Source organism: Diplotaxodon limnothrissa, linkage group LG15 (assembly GCF_057381915.1).
Source record: "Diplotaxodon limnothrissa isolate DT_005_m linkage group LG15, D_limnothrissa_male_GT1.1, whole genome shotgun sequence".
In the NCBI taxonomy this organism is placed as follows: Eukaryota; Metazoa; Chordata; class Actinopteri; order Cichliformes; family Cichlidae; genus Diplotaxodon; species Diplotaxodon limnothrissa.
In genome coordinates, this window is record NC_140610.1 from 5,059,921 (window position 1) to 5,080,455 (window position 20,535).

General features: G+C 41.5%; 1 protein-coding gene across 2 annotated transcripts in view; it reads right to left on the reverse strand.

Moving 5' to 3' along the window:
* The window catches only part of pak5 (p21 protein (Cdc42/Rac)-activated kinase 5), a 39,446-nt gene that overhangs the window by 1,399 nt on the left and 17,512 nt on the right, over positions 1-20,535 (reverse strand). For both annotated transcript variants that reach the window (XM_085373591.1, XM_085373592.1), the window contains exons 2-9: positions 11,882-12,721; positions 7,775-7,984; positions 7,381-7,522; positions 6,905-7,059; positions 5,796-5,929; positions 1,913-2,039; positions 1,303-1,428; positions 1,045-1,179 (exon numbers count right to left, since the gene is read on the reverse strand). In XM_085373591.1, coding sequence (XP_085229717.1) covers positions 1,045-1,179; positions 1,303-1,428; positions 1,913-2,039; positions 5,796-5,929; positions 6,905-7,059; positions 7,381-7,522; positions 7,775-7,984; positions 11,882-12,721 — 1,869 coding nt within the window. The remainder of the gene's footprint in view (positions 1-1,044; positions 1,180-1,302; positions 1,429-1,912; positions 2,040-5,795; positions 5,930-6,904; positions 7,060-7,380; positions 7,523-7,774; positions 7,985-11,881; positions 12,722-20,535) is intronic.

Sequence of the window (20,535 nt, forward strand, 5' to 3'; positions counted from 1 at the left end):
TTGACATGTATGACTCAAACTTGGGTCTCTCGCCTGAAAGGCAACACAACTTACTTGTTCACGACCTTCCAAATGCAGATTATTGAGTTTTTTAATTGGTACACGTGAGTGTCGACTGATATAAAACCGTCTTTAAGGACATTTCGAGGGACAAACAGCAACACGAGTCATTAGATTAAAGCCTGCAACGCACTGTCATGAGAACAGGTTGTACCACTGCAATCAACACCTTTCAAAAAGGGAAACTTTTATTTTAAGGCGAACGCATTTCCAGTTTCGACTGCACTTCTCAAAGTTTCTTCACCACTTGGTGAGGAGCGCTTGCCATGCAAAGCACAAGCAACCACAGCAATCTGCTAGAAACCAAAGCAATGCCAAGGAGGTTTTTGGTGCACTACATCTTTGTGGCTAATTTCACACTAGCAATTGCCAACAATTTCCAGCAACCGCTCACCAAATTCTGTCCCCATTAGAATGAATTGTAATGGCTTTGGTGTTCACTTTACTTTGAATTAGCACTACGATCTACCCAAAATCTTAACAGTTCAGTACTTTGGTTTATGATTAAAACTACTGAAATTCCCATTTTGTTCAGATATGACAACTGCCATATTTCTGGTGTATCCATTATTACATACTCATACATAGACACAGACCAGTCTTAGGTTATGTAATGAGTAATGATACTCACAATAAATGCAATCTGAGTTAGAAAAAACACATTAACATGAACTGAAATTTTGGTCTGTTGCTTACAGCTGTTTGTAGAAGTCTTTCCTATTAATTTAATTAAATACCCGTAGCTTCATATGAATATTTACAGGATCCATGTGTCTCAAAAATAAAAGAGTTGTAGTACTTTTGTAATATAAGTTCATAAATGTTACCTTGCACTTCTCTGCACCTGAGGTGTGACTGGTGAGCTGTCACACAGAGATGCGTTTTTACAGCTAAACAGTTGACAGCTCTAAGAACATTTTCTTCTGCTGTTGGCAAAAGTCTGATCCGTTTACTTATTGAGAACTCGCCTTCGACTTTTCTTACCTTATGGGACTCCTTTAGCCGTGGGGGCAGGTTGTCTCGTATCCTTCTCATGGCCTGCAGAGGGGGCTCATTGAAGTAAGGGGGCTCTCCATCCACCATCTCAATCACCATAATGCCTAAAGACCAGATGTCCACCTGAACACGCAAAAACATTCAGTCTATTCAGCCAGGACAGTAAACATACATGCATAACATATACAGGGAAATGCTCCTGAACTCCTCAGTAGAATAATGTTATTTCTGTGCATGTGTCCTCACCTCAGTCCCGTAAGGTAATCTTGAGATAACCTCTGGTGCCATCCAGTAGGGTGTGCCCACGAGGGACTTCCTCTTGGGTACCTCTTTGGAAACTTGGGCACAAAAGCCAAAATCTGATAGCTTGATCTGTAAACACACACATATACAGTACATGGTTCCAGTCTCTACTAAGCAGGTTGGTGGGCATACAGAATAGAATATATTAGTTCAGAAGTGCACTGACCTCTTGTGATCAAGAGCTTTGTCAGAAGACACTAATCCCATATATTAGCACTTAATTAAGCTTCAGTTAATCATGTCTTATCAACTCGTTAGGAGGCATTAAGCAGGATTTAATTACTAGGGCACGGCGGTAATGGATGATGATGAGTTTCTGGCATTGGCTGTTGACAAGCGGCAGGACAGGCACCCATGGAGGTCAGTGAGTGTTGAATGACTGTGTGTGTGTGTGTGTGTGTGTGTGTGTGTGTGTGTGTGTGAGACCAGTGAAAAAGAATAGCAGCTTAGGTTATTATTACCTGGGGTTTAGTGGATTACTGTTTAAGCAGTGACTAATTTGATAGCATCCCAAGAGGAGCATGGATGAATAGAAATATGCACGTGCACTTACTCTGCCATCGCTAGTCAGGAGAATGGAGTCGCTCTTAATGTCACGGTGGATGACGCCCTGTGTGTGCAGGTAGGACAGAGCCTTCAACACCGACAGACACACCGTAGCAATCTGCTCCTCGTTCATCCTGTAAGGAGACACACACACACACACGGCCTGTCAGAAATATTTTATTTAATCAGATTAGATTTATTTTCATAGCTAACTGTTTATTTCCACAATTTGTAGTTTATCTTTTAAATAAATGTGCTATCTGTTTTTATCCAGTAAGCTCATTTTTGTCGCCTGTGCTTTCTCCATGTGCTGTGCATTGCGAGAAAACATTTATTCATAAATAAAACTGACTTTTATTCTTTGAGCTACAAAAATGACTGGCTTTAAGACTTGAGAGTCATCCTATAGAGGATATGGAGTAGAAATCCAGTTTGAAAATATCCCACTGTGGCCTGCAGCGTTTCTAGCTACGAGCAGGCAGGAGGGTCCCATATGGAGAGAGGGGGCGATGCTGCGCGTCTCACTGAGTTCATGTAGAAACTCACAGCTCCACTGAACATTAACGTCTCTAGACCCAGCTGGCCGGGCTGTGCTGTGTGCTTATTTGTGTGCGCTCTAATCTGCAATCATACAATACATGTGCACAAAGAAGCGCGCTTGTTTTAAACCCCAAACTAAGGATACAGATGGATGCAGATGCACATATACTGTATATGCATTGCAGTATGATGTTACATGCTTGCAACCCTTCTGCACACTTCTCTTTATCATACAGTGTAACGTTCCCGCTATTGGGGCACTTACTTGCAAACTTGCAAACTTACATTATGAGAAACAACCCTTTGGGCTACACATACGCTCATAATATTAAATATATATAATCACACTCTACAGATTGCAGCATATTTTATTGTTACACATGCATGCTTTTACAATCACAAGAGATAAATGAGCTTTCTGCTAATGGAAAAACAACCGGCTAACTCGGAGTGAATGGGATGGAGACGCGTACGTGAAAATGAATCACCTCTTACCGCCTCTCCACTTACACCCCCCCCCCCCCCCGAAAAAAATCCCACGCTCCCATACACACACAAACAAATGAGCTCTCTCACACACACACACACACACACACACACACACACACACACACACACACACACACACACACACACACTCATGGAGGCAGGATCAGTGAAATAGAAAATTGTTTCACAAAGTGAAAAACAACTTTAATGAGCCTGTAAAGGTTGTCAAAGGGAGGAGAATTACACATGCACCTACACACAGACAAAAGGTGCACACACAAACACTAAGGCATTCATACTCACACACACACAGCTGCACACACAAACCCATATGCTTTTGCATTTACACTAGATAAAAATCCCCTCGAAGTGCAGATCATTACCCAACTTTAAAAGTATAATTGAAATCTGAACGTGACTGAAATAGTTCTGCAGACCCCCCATTCTCCTCCCGCTGCAGACTTGCCTGTGTGAATTAGAATTGAGGGCGCATGTGTCCATAAATCTCAGAGCGTGTGTGCGTTTGTGTGTTTGCTGCCAGCAAGCTGATGAGGCTTGCACAACGCGAGGCAGGCAGCAGTTATTTCCACAACAAAAAGCCTAACAGAAATAGCAGCAGGCTTTCACCTGGACAAATATGGCAGAAATTACTGATGAAGAAAATACACCGCTCAAGCCCTTCTGCGGTATTTTCTCACTGATTTTATTTTATGCCTGCATACTAATCAATCTACATTTTATAAGGACATCTATTAAGTTTTATTCCAAACTTTTTCTGATAATATTAATAAAAGGTAAAAAAAAAAAAAAAAGCAACTGACCCTACAGGGTGAATGTATGTGAGTCTTTATCAAAAAGAGAAATTCTGTTTAAAATCCACTTTTATGAGCTTTCCGTGAGTACCTTTAAAAGCACTCGTTGTGAAACTTTCTCTCATGCATGCACCGAGCACACAAACGAGCAAACATCTGTGTGGGAGACTGTTCAAAATACTTCACAGCAGCAGCGGTGCTCAGCCTCGCCAAAGCGTGTTATTAGCATCCGACACCGCGCAGCGCTAATGCTGACACTCCGCGCAAATGACTGTAATTAAACACCAAGCACAAAGTAAGCTTAAAACAATGAGGCAGCAGCTTAGAAACGCAACTCAGTAACACAGAAACCATTTGGAAAAGTTGGAGAACGATAATCCTGAAACTATCGGAGCATCGTATCGTCTCAGCCGGTCCTTCCTCTGCGCCTTGCAAAATTATTCACCTGTTCGTGTCAGCTGCAACAAATAAAATAAAAAAAATTGAATTTCGACTGCGCACCAGTGCTTGCTAAGTTATATTAAAATCCATTTGATGTCAGCAACATCATCTGAACAACACGCCCTTTAAAAGGTGACATAAACCTTTTTCCCTCCCATGTGGATTCTCTCTCCGTCAATCTCACCAGTCAAAACGAACACAAATGACACACACAAAGCTGTGGCCTGATTTCTTCTTTTATATAAAAGTATTGCATAATGCTTCAAAATCTGATACTTTAACTCTTTCAGACAGTCTGAAAACAGCCATTGAACTGAAAAATAAAATAATTAAAAATAAAGATGATTTCACATTTTTGAATGACGCTAGTTTTCTTGGATGAGAGGATGGACATCATATAAAAAACAGGTAAACTTGGCTCTGTTAGAAGGGAGCAAAGTCTGTCTATAAGGTCCTTTGAAACTTAGGTAACAATAGAGAAGGAAGCTGATTGTCTCTGCAGTGTTTTTATTTATTTTACACATCTGCAGAACATGCATTTTCTTACTAAGCAATTATATGGTTCCACCACATCCCAGAGGTGCTCTGTTTGACAAGGCGCTTGCTTGAAGTAGGACTCAATAGATTTTTTTTTCAACCAATTTCTGTAAAATGTAGAGATGTTTGTGTGTGAACCAGTAAATCACAAGTTTCTGGTTGTTGTTGTCAGCCCATCTGACAACAACTGTGCGAAACCACGTGTACATGCCTAAATGCATCGAGTTGCTGATTAGATATTTGCATTAATGACCAGCTGAACAATGTGTAAATAAATATGCTGCACTTTATGTTTCATTTAGTATGCAGGGTGTATCAAAACGAATCATCCAATTTCAAAAAGCTAGATTTTTTAAAGTAATAGACATAAAAACTTACGGGACATTTTAAAATACATGGCTGAAGATAAACTTTTACATATACAACTCACAATGTTCAAAAGTTAAATGTGTCCTTCTCTGGTCACATCTCCATATGATAGTCAAACTCATCTCACACATTATTGTGAGCATGTCTGGAGTCACTGCAGCCGCCAGCAGCCATGTGAAACTCGTGAATCCGTTCTTTCTTATAATACGTGTTCTGATCTTTACCAGTGAACGATACTGTGAAATCAGATGATTCCTTTTGATAGACTCTGTATTAGCAGCTTGTATTCCTGCTTCAATGCCAAGGTCTCTCTTCCTAAGTAGAGTATGGTGTCAATGAGCCTTCATGGTAAAATAAAGGTTTAAAAAGCCTGTGTTCGACTGGACAATAACTTTAAACGAGATGTAACACGTTAATTTTTACCTGGTTCTTGCAATGCTGAATCCGTGATTCATTTTTAGGGAATATCTTACTAATCACTTAAAAGTTAAAACGTGCCTCAGGACCTTTACATGCTGCTCACCTGGTTGTTGAGTTCGACGTCTATTAACTACTTGAGCAAAATAATTATCCTGTTTTTCAAAATGTCCTTTTATAATTTATATTTTATAATTTTATAACCCTAACAACAGCTTACATCCTCCAAGCTCCGCATCACACAGCTTGATGGTTTACCTCAGCATTTGTGCATTGAGCAGTTACCTGGTGTGAGTCACAATGTCAGTGAGTGCCCCTCCCTCCAGGAACTCCATGACGACCCAAAGCTCGTCTCCCACCAGGTAACTGTTGTACATGTCCACAACATTTTCATGATGGTAGTCCCTCATGATCACCACCTAAAACACAGACAGAGAAATATATATGTATGTATCGTTACTAATGACACTGTAGTACACTGGCTCTGTCACTGTTATTATGCTGCTATACTTTGTTACTACACTGTTAATATGAAATAAAAATCATGCTTTGAGCCTCAAAAAGGTTTCTCTCTGAAATTCCTCAATTCAATACCATATTTAAGAATGTATGCTAAAATGTGCTACAAAAAATTATCTACAATTCCAGTGGTTTATTGAATCTATTCATGTAATTTCATTTTTTCAATATTAATTCAACTTCCCCTTTGTCTAATATGAACATGTTCTGGAGGCTTAATCATAAAAGGATTACATTCAAATTAATAGGATTACACGAAACAAATTACTTTCCCGCTGAACACCCGCTGCTCCACAACTCGCACTCATGCTTACATACATGCATTCTCTCTCCCACTCATGCACACTAAACAGAGACCAAAATACAAAAGAATCAGGGCAGAAATGCAATCAGAGCGTCGCTCAGTTCACATTTAAATACATTAGACTTTTTTTTTCCTGGGCAAATGAAATGCAGCTCATTTTTTAGCTTGTCAGGACATCATGAATGTGAGCAGTCACGAATACATTTCTTGCTTAAGGTTTTCGGCGTAAACACGTCTTCAGTTTAGTCAATAAATGTCATTACAGATGCAAAAAAAAATGTGTTAGTGGTTTAATTGCTGTGGATGGATGTTAGGGAAATAAGGGCAAACTGAACTCTTGCTGTTTGTTTCATTAATTAGCATAAAGTGGCATTTTTATTATGCTAATTAAAACAGTTTCACGACTGTCGCTTGCTTAGGCTATCAACAATCTGTGACAAATGTTAGTTCTGTGGTCATTATGGCCCCAATCTAAATCCACCTGATTAATTCACTCAAACATACGACATCAGAACTATTTGGATTATAGTATGAGCTAAGGACAGTTTCTCAGGTAATCGTTGTTTGATACCTCGTTAAAAAGCAGCTCTCTTCTCTGCTGTTTTCTGAGGTCCATCTTCTTCACTGCCACCTGCTTTCCGCTGTGCTTCTCGGTGGCGATGCAAACAATACCTGTGGATCCCTCGCCAATCTTAATAAAGCTGTCCAGGTATTCCCGAGGGTCGCCTGGAGGAGAACACAAACATCGTGCCTCATTTTAATGCAACATCAGACACAAAGAAAGATATAAATGTAAAAAAAACATCTAGAAGTTGCAGTTGCATGCCTCTGCTAGATACTCAAGCTGCAGTTTATTCACGCCATTACAGACTCTAAATACTGCTATATGAAACTCTGAATGTTAGACAGGAAACACTTGGATGTAGAAAAACAACAAGTTGCATGAATGTATGTGTATTTGGGTAAAGTGTCCATTCCGTCCATTTATCAAGTTGTCACATGCTTGCGTGTCATTTCAATGTTCCTTGAATTTCAAGTGTGCGTTACCAGGGTTGACCACCAGCTGAAGTGCTGCTCTGAACTGCTCATGGGAAACTCTGGAGGGCTGCGTGTCAGAGCTTGACCCCCAGGAAGGAGGCGGATAAGCCCCTGGGGGGACGTAAGGTGACGAAGGCTGTGAGTAGGCCCCCTGGATGAAAAAGTTATAAAAAAAAGACAGAAATAACATGGCTTATATACCTAATGATTTTATTTTCTAAAGAATCAATTTGGGAAAGAGCTACTTTAGTTAGAGATTTAAGATGGTTACAGTTAAAAACCTGGAGGAAGTGTTGATCTCAGCTAACTTACCAAAGTCACAGAGTATAATCTGCAATCTGTAGCAAACTGAATCATCACTATGATGCAGTTTTTATATGTGAAGTTAGCGAACATACTGTACCTGCGGGGTATATGGTGGACTGGGCTGGGAGGGAGGATGATGGTAAGGAGAGGGTTTGTAATGGTGAAAGATCGGGGGGTACGGCAGGTGCACCGAGGGGTAGCCAGGCGGCTTCGTGTGGCTCTGAGGTAGCTTAAGAGGCCCTCGGGGGTACGTGTCACCACCTGCGACCTGGGGACTGTCATCGCGTGATGGACGCTCATAGTCGCCCTGGAAAAGCGAGGAAAATTACATATAAGTCTAGTGTTACGCAGATGTCAGCATTTTACTGCAGTGAATACTGAAGAATTTTACTGTTAAACGTCAGCCTGTACATCCACGGTCATACACTACACCTGCAGGCACATTACTCCCGGACAGACCTAACGGAGAACATTTAGTGCACAGGACAGGGACCATACCTTATCCTTACCACCCCACCCCCCTCTAAAATGCTTCACAGCTACTCCATTCATCAACCAAGAGCCTGCAGTGGACTCAGATCTGGGACACAGCTCTTCCTTAAGATTGTCCTTCAAAGTAGGGTATTGGGTATTAGTGAGAATGCAGTAGTGCTTACATGACTCAGCTTTCATTACATGACTCACAATTGGCTACAAATACGCACACTTGGAGTGGTTTCATAACCTAATAGCTTCGTCATCGTATTATGTCACATGGATCCTGTCATTTTAAGGAAAACTGGCCACAGGTCATTAACAATAGGACGTAAGTAGAGACAGGCTGATACTGTACAGCTGTCAGTGGCATATCTACGTGACAAAAGTCTGTCATTTAAACCCCAGGAGAGGGATTAAAGTGCTACAGCAAACATCAACACTACCCAGAGTGATCTAAAGTGGATTACAGCAAAGAAAAAACAAAAATTAACTTAGAAGATGAATCTGCTTTCACCCTGCAGAGACTAAACTAAATCACCTTTGCCACACCTCTCTAAAATGATCTCCAGCCAGCCTGATTTTCCCCCTCAAGAGACTCCGACTATAATAAATAAAACTCTCTTTCCTCCTTTCTTTTATTTGTCACTCTCTCTGCGCCTAATCGCTATTTCTCTTTCTTTCACAAAGAGACACACACACACGTACACAGACTGAAACCCACAAGCACAGACAGGGTAGGAGGAGGAGCCCTGATGTGTTGGGATGGTGTATAATTACATGGTGTGAACTCTTTTAATCAATCACTCTGAGGCAGGTGCGGGGGTGGCTGCTGGGAGGCCCCCGTCTCGTGCCCCTCTATCGTTGGCCAGCAAGCGCTCGCTGGCTGTCAGCCAGGGGTCTCCTGATCCATGTTGGTTAAACGCGCATTAATCTGAGTTTGGCAGGGTAATCAACAACCTAACTCAACTGTGAAATTGAATTCCGCGGTGGAACATCGTTCGGCCAGTTTTATGCTAAGGCTGCAGAAAGGGAAAGTGCCGCAACATCAATTTGTCACTGAGAGCTGCGGCACTGAGCTCACACTCGCTACAAAACAGTGAGGAAGAGAGAGAGAGAGACGGCGGCAGAGAGAAAGGAAGCGTGCGTGTGTGTGTGTGTGCGTTTGCATCTTTGTGTGTGGCCAAGTTTCTGTGCTGTCTACTATTACATCCCCAACGTCTTCCAACAACGGCAGGGAAAAAGAAGGATTTACTTCAGCGGTGTGAGTGGGCTGAACCAGGAAAAGAGAAGAAAAGGCAGAGAGTGAGCAAAGAGAGAGGGAGGTGGGTTTGTTCCAAGGTCCGTGAGCCAAGAAGAATAGTGATTCTTCAGCTGCCAGATGACTCCTTGTTTTGTTGTTTCCTTTTTTTAAACCACTGCTGTGAAAATCAAACAAGAAATATTAAAAACACCATCACATTAAGTCCAATTATAGTCACGCCTTTGAGATATGAAAGAGTAAGTTTGTAAATGCTCAAACATATTCTTTCATGTATAATTTGGCTAAATTGGCTTTCAACTCTTTACTTATTCTACTTTTTTTTTTTTAAATAGAAAAGCAAGCGCGCCTCTTTAGGCGTGACAACTCAAACAGCAGCAGAAATGTGAAACAAACAACATGAAAGAAAAATGACCTTCTCCTGCATCGCCTTCCTGCTGCTCTTGCATTCTCCGTGGCTGCTTTTTCTTCGAGTGGCTATTTACCGAGACACGCGGGTTAAATGGTTTTTCATCAAGGCACCCTGGGATCTACATCAGCAAACCCGGTTTCCCCTCTCGGCTCGCTGTGTGTGAAGGGAGGCATGGTGCAGAACTGTGATAGCGGCACTCGCGGGTTTAATGATGCTCGGAGAGCTTTGGAAGAATGATGTAAAAGGTGTTGTGTGAAAAGTCTGACCCCACCTTTTGCCCTCTGCTATATTTCCTGATCTATTATCTTCCACCGCAGCACACGGAGTTCTTTGCACTGAGAATTCTGGTGTAAAAAAACTACGAGTAACCGAAAGCATATGGTTACATTACACAGCCACTAACGCGTGGACGGTTCGTTTGTTCTTGTCAGTGGAGTTTCTGTGCAGAGGAATCTCTTGGGCGTCTCTCCCACTGCTCCACTGGAGCACGACACGGGCTGCACAAGAGCCGGCATACTTACAGTGCAGCTGTTCCCAAATACAATATACAATCTACTGAGTGACACTGCTGGGGGATTTTACCAACAATCACATAGGTTCCTTTAAATTCATGTTTTTTTTCTAACTTTTACAAACGTGCAAAAACCTGCCTTCTGTGTGTTTTGTTTGTGAGATGTTTTCAGTTAAAAATCTGTAATACAGTCATATAAAAAGCATTTCCATGTCACAAAAACAAAAACAAAATATTTCTGGGCATCCTTAACATCAAAGCCCATCTATGCGTTCCACAAAAAAGTAAGGAAATTAGTGTTTGATTGATTATTTCTTTGTTGTAACAATGTTTCATGGTAATAAATCTTATACTGTTGAAAAGCCTGTTTAGTTACCTTTAAATGGTGCCGCATTTGTAAGGAAAAATGCATTTGTGGGTTGAGCAGCAGAGTTGAGCATGTGGCTTGTGCCCATAAAAAACTTGACAAATCTTCTCGTGCAAATTCCAAACAGCTTATTGACTCTTATTTGATGTCAATAGAGAAGAAATAATTGAGGAAAGGTGTTGCCACAGCAACGTCCCCGTTCAACATCCATTAACCTTCTTCGTGATCTTCCTCTTTTCCTTCTGAAAAGTCTAATATCCTCCTCTCCTCATGTCCAAACCATCTCAGCCTTGCTGCTTTAACTTTGTCCCCAAACTGCTCAACCTGAGCTGTCCCTCTGATGTACTCATTTCTAATCTCTAAAGCAGGGGTGTCAAACTCCAGGCCTGTCCTGCAGGTTTTAGATCTCACCCAGGGTCAACACACCTGAAACAAATGATTAGTTCATTACCAGGCCTCTGGAGAACTTCAAGACATGTTGAGGAGGTCATTTAGCGATTTAAATCAGCTGTGTTGGATCAAGGACACATCTAAAACCTGCAGGACACCGGCCCTCGAGGCCTGGAGTTCGACACCTGTGCTCTAAAGCTTTGCTATTAGATATTTAATTTCTGCTGAGTTCGTCTTGACCACCGTTATGCATATTTGCATTTGTAATTCTCTTAGCCTTTTAATAATTGCAATGATAGTATATTTTTATACCTTTGTGCCAATTATGTTTCTGTTAAAACGCTATATTTAGCAGTGATTGCAGTTTGTGTGGTGCAAAGCTTCAGTATAAATTTGAACCCCAAGAACACTTGCTCCTATTTATTAATTTGTGTAAGTCAGAGCTTTTTGGTCAGTGGTCAGTCTGAGCATTAATTGAACTGTGTATAGAGCTAGTGGACACGCCAGAGGTGCAATTCTTTATGTGACATCACCTTCCTCCTTCAGAGAAGAGTAGATTAAAGCTGAAACCATCTATCAGGCAGGAAGAGCAGAAAAAGAAAACTGATGGTTGAGGATCAGAGAGAACTCGAAACACTGAAGAAGAAAATAATGTGAAAAGGTGACTGGGAGGTTAAAGTGTGTGTCACATGAGTGTACATGTATAAAATTCTCTGTGATACGTTCGTACAGACTTGTTGGGAGGATATAGTGTGTTGAAACATGGCATTTCCATTTTGCTTTAGTTACCTTGGTTAAAGTCTGTGAGTTGGCGAGACTCTCCGAAAGGCGAGGGTAGGTGTAGGAGCTGTACGGGTGGGCCTGTGGCGGGATCCTGAAAGTCCCACTGGCGGCATAGGGGACATTTGGCTCCTGCAGCCCAGAGCCTGACCGAGATCGCTGCCTGATGGCAGGCGTGGGGCTGGTCTGGGTCACGTAGGAACTCTTGGGTCGCTTCTCATATTCGTCCCTCATGCCGCCGTAACTCCACTCACTGTCGGGGTAGTTAATCTGCTCGCTGTGTAGCGATGCACGAGACGGTGTGCCAACTGATGTGTCCCGGTAGTCCTGGCTGGATGAACCCCCCACCGATGCCCGGTAGTAGCCGCTGGAACCTACTCCGCTACCCACCGTAGAGGCCACCTCATCCGCCGACCGCCCTTTGCTCTCCAGATAGGTGTGATAGTCAGGTGGAAGTTTGCCATAGTCTGATTTCTGAGGCATGGCATCAGGGTAAAAGGGGCTGCGTATGGGGTGTGAGTGGCCATTCTGCTTGGTGAATCGATAGTGCCTGCCAAGTGCCCAATCCCCATCTATGGAGAAGCTTGGCTTGCCGGGGTCCAGAGAAAAGTCCCTGCTGGACGTGTCCAGGTCACACGAGTAGCGGGAGTAGTAGTGGTTGAATCCGTTCTCCTCTGGAGCAGTGAGGTGGCCACTGCCCGAGGGTTTGGAGATGCCTCCAGCCTGATGGGGGCCTGGCGGGCTCTCTTTACGCAGGGAGTTGGAACGTGTTACCGAAATGTTGTCGAACTCCTCCAGCAGGCCGTTAATGGATGCATCTTTGGGTGGCCGGTTCCCTCGAACAATGGTCTACAAGCAAAGCAAACACATGAAACTTAGCATAGAGGAGACTTGTGCGTCTGAGAGTTTGATGGCGATAACCCTGATACTTTGGCTTGCAGTACATTCACTTTCAGCTTCATCATTCATGTCTGAAAACTGAATGAGATGAATTGAAATTCCTGCATCATCAACTTCAGTTAACTTCAAACATTTTCAGGCAAGAGTTTCAATTCATGTGTATCAGGGCTTTGCAACAAGTATGAAATTAATCATCACTTGCATTAAATGAACGTCGGTATTTGGATTTTAGAGAACAGCAGGCACTGATCTACACAATCACGAGTTGTTGTGAGCTGGGATTGAGCTAAAAATGCATGAAGATAAAAGTCGGGATACCTCAGATGGTAAAAGGCAACCAGCGTTGGATCGAGGGAGCTAATTCCTACCCCGTTTCCCTCGCAACACATCAGCTTCAATTTCAGTGGGATGATCAGGATGCATTAATAGTCGTGAGGTTTGGTTTAGCACACCAACACACGATTACACACGCACGCAAACCAAAAGGAGCAAGGAGGACGGGGGAAAGAGAGAATGAACACGCAGGCTCGCATCTGCTTCAAAGCAGAGGCAGCTTAAACATCAGGGAGGCCGCTTATCCCCTCCTACCTTGTGTTAAACCCTTTACAAGGCTGTGTCGTGAGTCATGGGCAACACGTGCTGCAGCGGGACTACAATCTGTGAGCGCGCACGGTGCGTGTGCATGTTTGTACAGTGTCGTGAGAGTGATGGGAAAATCCACACACATCTTTTTTATCTACCAGCCTCTCCACCACTTGAAACATAGAGGAAACAGTGCGCTGGAACAAAAAGAAACATGATGCATGAGTAGCGCTGAGAGGAGGCTGAGCTGAGGAGATTATGTGAATATTCAGCTCTTACATAATTTATTTTGGAGCCATTTGTGATGATCAAACAAATCTACCGACTGTGTTTCCTGGCATTACGGCCTCCATCTGGTAAAACTAGTCTTTTAGCTGTTTAGTAAGTCATAAGAATCAAAGGGACAGATGTTTGGTTCCCACTGGGGCAGTGGCACGAAGCGCAACGATAACTTCAACAAACAATAAAATATTTGACATATTTTGCTGTGAAAACTTTGCTGATTGCTTCAAAGTGAGGCAGATTTAAACGCATCGAAATTTGGATCATTTGTTTCTAGTGTTACTAAAAATTTAAAATGTACTTAAATTAATTAAAACACATTAAAAAAGACATTCAATGTAATTTGTCCCCAGTAAAGCTGCTGTTAGTACTGTGCAGTTGGACTCCTTACATTTTCAGTACAAGAGGGAACAGCTTTATAAAAGATTTAACTACAACCAGAGATGCAGCAGAGGGACATTTTGGCCTCAAACTCAAACACACACACGCACACACACACACGCGCTTCCACAACGGCGTCTTTCTTGCCACAGGAAAGTCTGATGGCAAAAACAAAATAGTGACTAACTAAATACACACAAACGCCACCCCATCTATATATATTCCAATGACATGCAGTATTTTTATACTATAGTCATTTAAGTGCAATATGGAAATTACCGTTCCTTATACTTGAACTAATATTATAATTCTTACTGTATTTTAGTACATTGTTTTATATTTGTTTTGTGTGACCGCTTTGACTCTAAGCTCTACATAAGATTTCCTATGTACCCAGACCCCGTGTATGTATGCAACTAGCAAATAAAGCTATTATTATAGGTATTATTATAATGCAAAACATCCATTCTTCATCCAATTCAGCGTCATTGTCAGGCTGGAGCTTGTCCCAGCTCTTATTGGGGAGAGGTACAGGTTGCTAATCTATCGCAGAGCTTGCACAACCATTCACATTCACATCAGTGGACAATTTTGTACCACCAGGTAACCTAACATGCATGCCTTTGGACTATGAGAGGAAGCTGGAGAGAACCCATGCAAGCATAGGGAGGACATGCAAACTCCACACAGGAAGGCTGATGTAAAACAAACCAAAGACCTGGCAACCTGGTTTTTGTGTTTTTATTGTAAAACCTGTGCTGATCTTTCTAAATCTTGCCTCTGACATATACACATCATACAATAATAATAAAAATGGCTAAAACTAAACACTGAAACTAATAAAACACGAAGCATTTTCAAATACACAAACTAAAAACCACTCTGGAAAGTAACTGAAACTAAACTGAATTAAAAGCAAAATAAAAACTAATTAGAAAACATAAAACTACAACAACTCTGCTATAAAAACGAGTTGCTATTAACCAGTTGAAGCTCATGTCTATCAAGGCGATTATCACCATTTAAACACCTAAAACAGAGCACATACAAAATATCAACCTCTTTGAAATCCCAGACATATAACTCAAGATTAGAGAACAGAAAAATAAGATGGCGATTTGTGTACGACATTATTTTGGCGTGTCGTTATTAGACGTTTCCCCTGTCTGCAGATGTCTGTTGCGCCCCACTCTGAGACCCGACAGTGTCACATCGCCATCGTTCTCAGACCCTCAGACAGTGCTCACGCCCTGCTGTCTGTCACCCAACTGCCATGCTTGTCTCTGCTGTGATTCCTTCATGTCACATGTGCTGAGGCAGAGTCTCGGAAAAAAATCCTGGGATAATCACCGACTGTCAGCAACATTGTGCCGGCGCAGGGATCTTCCACGTCTTTGCTCAGCTACCTGCAAAGTGTCACTGCAAACGCACTCTCCTCCTCTCCTCCCATTCATCTGCGGGAATCTAAAGTAGCAAGGTAGCTACAGTTAATATCATCCCACCTTAACGCTGATGGCTTTATAACCAGGGTTGCAAGCAAAAAGGTATGACAGAGCAAAAAAACTAAAGATATTTTAGCTGTTTGTGGTAACGACAATGACAAAACACACTGACGGTTTGTACTCTCTCTGAAGGGCCAGACAGGAAAGCTCTCTTCACAAACCTTTACCTCTCACTGTGGCTGGTTTTCCACACATCATCTCTCCTTTCCATTTTGTTACTTGCTACACCTCCCTCTTTCTCTGTAACACTCCAGTTGTTCTCCTCTGCTTGAAAGCTATAGGCTGTTTGGTGCCTTGAACTGGAACCCAAGGTGAAACGGCCTATAAAAGCAGTCAGTAAAATCTAGCTGAAAGGTTGGAGCTGCAGCAGGGACGGCCTTTTAAACAGGTCGCTGAATGTGAATCTATGACGCCGGGTCTGCTCTGCGTGTCGGTGAGCTGGATTTTCCTAAATAAAGCGGTTGCATCATTAAAACCGGACAACAAAACCGCTACCCGGCAATTGCCGTCACGCTCATTAGAGTTATTCTCACACTTCCTCTAAACTGTGTTAAGAAGTCGTGGTGGAACAGGGCGTGCCACAATCTAAAATGAGGCAGTCGCATCATGTTATGCAGCGTGGACGTCAGCGATTCAGAACTAATTCAATTGGGACGCGACAGTAAGGGGATGTCAGCTGATATCACAAAACATCAGCATTTCAATTTGCTTCGTAATCACTAAGACTGTGTCAAAGAGCGCGGCAGTTACAGGGGATGGACGGAGTCGGAGAGAAAAGGAGGCAAGTGGAATCGAGGAGGTGACGGGGGCCGGGGGGTGTTGCAGAAGGGAGAGGGAGACAAGGTTAATTGTGTGCCAAATCACTGTCAAACGGTCGGCATCAGGCCTGGAAATCTTCCCATTAATTTGAATTAGGGGCTTCCATAACCCCCTTCTCCAGTCCTCCTCTCCCCTCTTCTCCCCCTGTCCTCACAGCTCTGTGAGCCTTGTGCGCCGGTCGTGTTCCGCGGCGGCTGTGACAGCAGCCATATTTCACCGGCGTGCGGCGTTGGCCTGTCCTTTAGTGATAAGCTGTAATAGATACTCGCCACGGCCTGTTCAAGGTAAGCACAGGAGAGAGCGGAGGGGAAAGCGAGGAGACGAGGGGAAATAAAATTAAAGGAAATGAAAAGGAAAGGAGATCGAATTTAAAACGATACAGTGGGAATGAGAAGACGGGGAAGTGTGCAGAAGAAACGGGAAACACGTGGGGGGCGGGAGTGGCTGAATAACAAACTATGCAAAGATGCAGGGAAGAACTGAACAACAGAAGGAAAGACAGGGGGAAGAATTACGGAGAAGGAAGGATGGAGAAGAGATGAGGGAAGGGAGGGAGAAAGGGAGACATGAAAAATTAGCCTCATTGGGAGATAAGGGGGGGATTAACCTTGCTGGTAATGAAGGGAGGGTGTGATGGGAGGATGGAGGGAGGAAGAGAGGGAGAGATAATTAATGAGCTTGCCCTTCCCGTGACTCCTAGCTAGAACCCTGATTTGGAAGTTGCGCTTCACTGGCCAGCCGAGTCCCGGGACAACCGAGAGTCCGAAGAAGGAGCAGCGGCTCTGTGCCTCTGTTTCCTCTGCACTGCTGTTTTATTTCTGGCTTTTAAAAATGCTGCATAACCAGATAAGTTAAGCTGTTAAGTAACTAATCAGTTAAGGTAAAGCTCCTGTTTTTTGGACTATTCACACTGGTATGCTCAATTAAATTTTACTTTGGCACTGGAAAGGAGATTTTGTTATTTGTGACAAGGCATGCTGAAAAACAAAAAACAAGACCACAAAAGTTCTATCGAGTAAAGCTGTTTACACACCAATCACACCAATACAGGAAAAAAACGAAGCCACCCCTCTTTCTTTAGATTTAGCAAGGAAAATGGGAAATAGGTGCAAACATGTGCAAACATCAGGGAAAAACTGAGTTTGTACAATTTTAACTTGAAAGTCAATATTTGGTGTGACCACCTTTATTCTTCAACACAGCTGAACTCTCTTAGGCAGCTTTCTTGTCATTTCTTTAAGTAGTCTTCAGGAATAGTTCTCCAGGCATTTAAACCTCTTGTTTGGATGTTGGCTGACTTTTGTTCTGTTCTGCCAAAATGATCCCACACTGCTTCAATAATGTTGAGCTCTGGGCAGGCCAATCCATGACTGTTAGAAAACTACAGAATGGAGCGCTATCTATTTTACTGTATTGGTAGTGTGTTTGGGATCACTGTCATGCTGAAAAACGAGGACACTGCCAATACGATGCTTTACATCATAGTAAATCAAAGTCTGACGGCGCTTTTCTGCATTCATAATTCTGTAAATTTTGCAAAAATAATATTTTGTGTCTGTCAAACTGTGTTATTTTTGGCATTTTTCCACACATTCAGCAAAAGAAATGGGAACAAATAATGCATTTTTCAACACGCTTCTAGTAACAAAGTGCCTAAAAATACAATGTAAAAGTGCTTCTTTGCCAAATTGTTAGTTATGTGTATGTGGGTCATTAGGTGCCTTTATTTTGCTACCACGATTTGGGTCAGTGTTTGTGTTTTTAAAAAAAAAATTTTTTATTGAGAGAGAGGAATATACATTGGTCGTTTACAATTACAATACAATTTGTTCCCCTCACATATTTGTTTTGTTTTTTTCATACACGAACAGATACAATAGTACACACACAGACACAAATGCTTAAAAAAATAAAAAACAAAAAAACCCAACAATAAAAACTCCCAAACAAACAAACGAACAAAAAACACCCAAAACAATAGACAACAAAAAAAAGGGGAGGGGTGATAATATTAATCAGCTAGTAAAATGTTTAACGACTTGCAATAATTTTCAAAAGGGCCCCAGATTCGATCAAATTCTCCATATTTGGCCTTTATTTAGGTCAGTGTTAAATGTCAAATAAAGAAGATAAGGTACAAGGACTGAACTGAAAATGAGTAGAAAGACTTTGAAAGCTCTTTAGAAAACCTGGAGAACTATTGCTCCATTTTACTTAAAAAATTACAAGAAAATCTGGCTCCTTCAAAGCAAACTATAAAGAAATGAATGGTGGCTCAAGACGTTTTCACCAAAGTAGTTTGTAAAAACTGTTATATAGCTTCCCATTTGGATGTCCAAGGCCTGTTCTGAACCCTCGCATCACCATGGTGGTGTTTTGGAATGCATATGTCAGCATCTTGTCATTAAAACCTAAATTGTACCTGTTTCATTTACTATAAATTGGATCATAATTTATAAAATAAACATCAGTTTATATTAACTAAGGCTGAAAGTAGTGAGCGAGGCCGTGCATTCAGGGACTAAGGTAATAAAATCAAGTGAGTCTTGTTTTTCACACAATTCGCCCTCTACTGGCCAGTATAGAGAATACACTTCCGCATCTGCATCACTTTTAATACTCGAAAGATTTGTCCATCCTTGATGCACAGTCTGTTTTTAGAGATCAGCCACTTTGTCACAGTTTTAACCATATGTAGATTTTTTTATTAAGACAGTAAAAACATTATGACTGATTAATATATAAATACAGAAAATCTTAAATTCCAACCCACTGTGTCAAAATGCGTTTTTTAAACAGGTTTTACCCAAATGCTTTCAAAAAACTTCAAAAAAACCATAGCCACTTGGTGATGTGCATACATTTGGATCTTGCATCTTTCAGTCCAATAAAGTTTAGAAGCTACATTTCAGTGTGTGAAAATGCTCATGAAAGCTCATCACCTATTACACCCTCATGAAAAGCATGCACACGCTGCAGCAGCTTCGCCTACTCAGCACACCCACTCCCAACTCTCAATGATGCCACCATCATAGAAATCTCCTTTTTTAAAAACAAAAACAAAAACAAAACAATGTTTGTATAAATCCAGCGATATACTCAAGTAGAAATGGGAACGTGGACACAACAGAAGTCATTCTAACACTCCAACCACATTTTCCCTCTCTCTCCCTCTTTGTGTATTAAATCCCAGCCTCTCTGTGAACCTCTGTCACGACTCACACAGCAGAAACCCTGCATGCGTGGGTATTCACACACACACACACACACACACACACACACACACACTTAGACTACTACTAGCACTGCTGCTGTTCTGAAGTACTCCCTGCTTTCGCATCAGTGACCAATTTGTGAACAGAAGCTTACCGCTGTCTGAGAAAGATAATATCACAGAGCCCTTCAGACAGCAGATAAACAGACCACTCACGACTCTCCTCTGAGCGTCACGAGACTGAGCAAACTCCCTACAGCACTGATTAATAAAGGATAAAATAAAGCATAGCTGATGCATTAACAGAATAAAGATATTGTTTGTTTGTTTTTTTAAAAAGCAGCCAATATTCACAGAGTAATAAAAAAATTACATCATGTATTTGGGAATTCTCTTATATAAGCAGCTCTTTACAAGACAATGCATGAAAAGAAAACAAGAAAACAAGACATGGATTTTAAAAGATAATCTATCATGATTTAGGTAAACACAGAGATAGCTATTCATATCCTCCAGCCCCCTCTGCTGGATAAATGCGGTAAACACAACCAGCTGCTAGAATTTGCCTGCTCAAAAGCTGAAAGGTATTAAAGCTTCTTAACCCTCAGCAAAATTCAGTGAAAATGATATCCTCAAAACTTTTGGCCATTTATTAATGCATAAAATATTTCATATAAACTTTTTTGTCCAGTTATAATGTATCTATAATACTTCTTAAACACAGTTATTAATATGCAGCTTATATAAGTTATATAAATACTATAAGGATAGAATATGGAACACGATTTTACTTTATTTTTTTATTCAAGTTTAAGATTCAAGATTGTTTTTACACACTCAGCTTCAAATGAGCTGCACACACCAAGTAATTTAGAAAGTTAAAAATATTTAAATATACAAATAAAATTCATATAATTCTGAAAACAGTAAACATTTCCTTATAATTTCTTTGAAAATGACTGGAAAACAATACACTACATAGA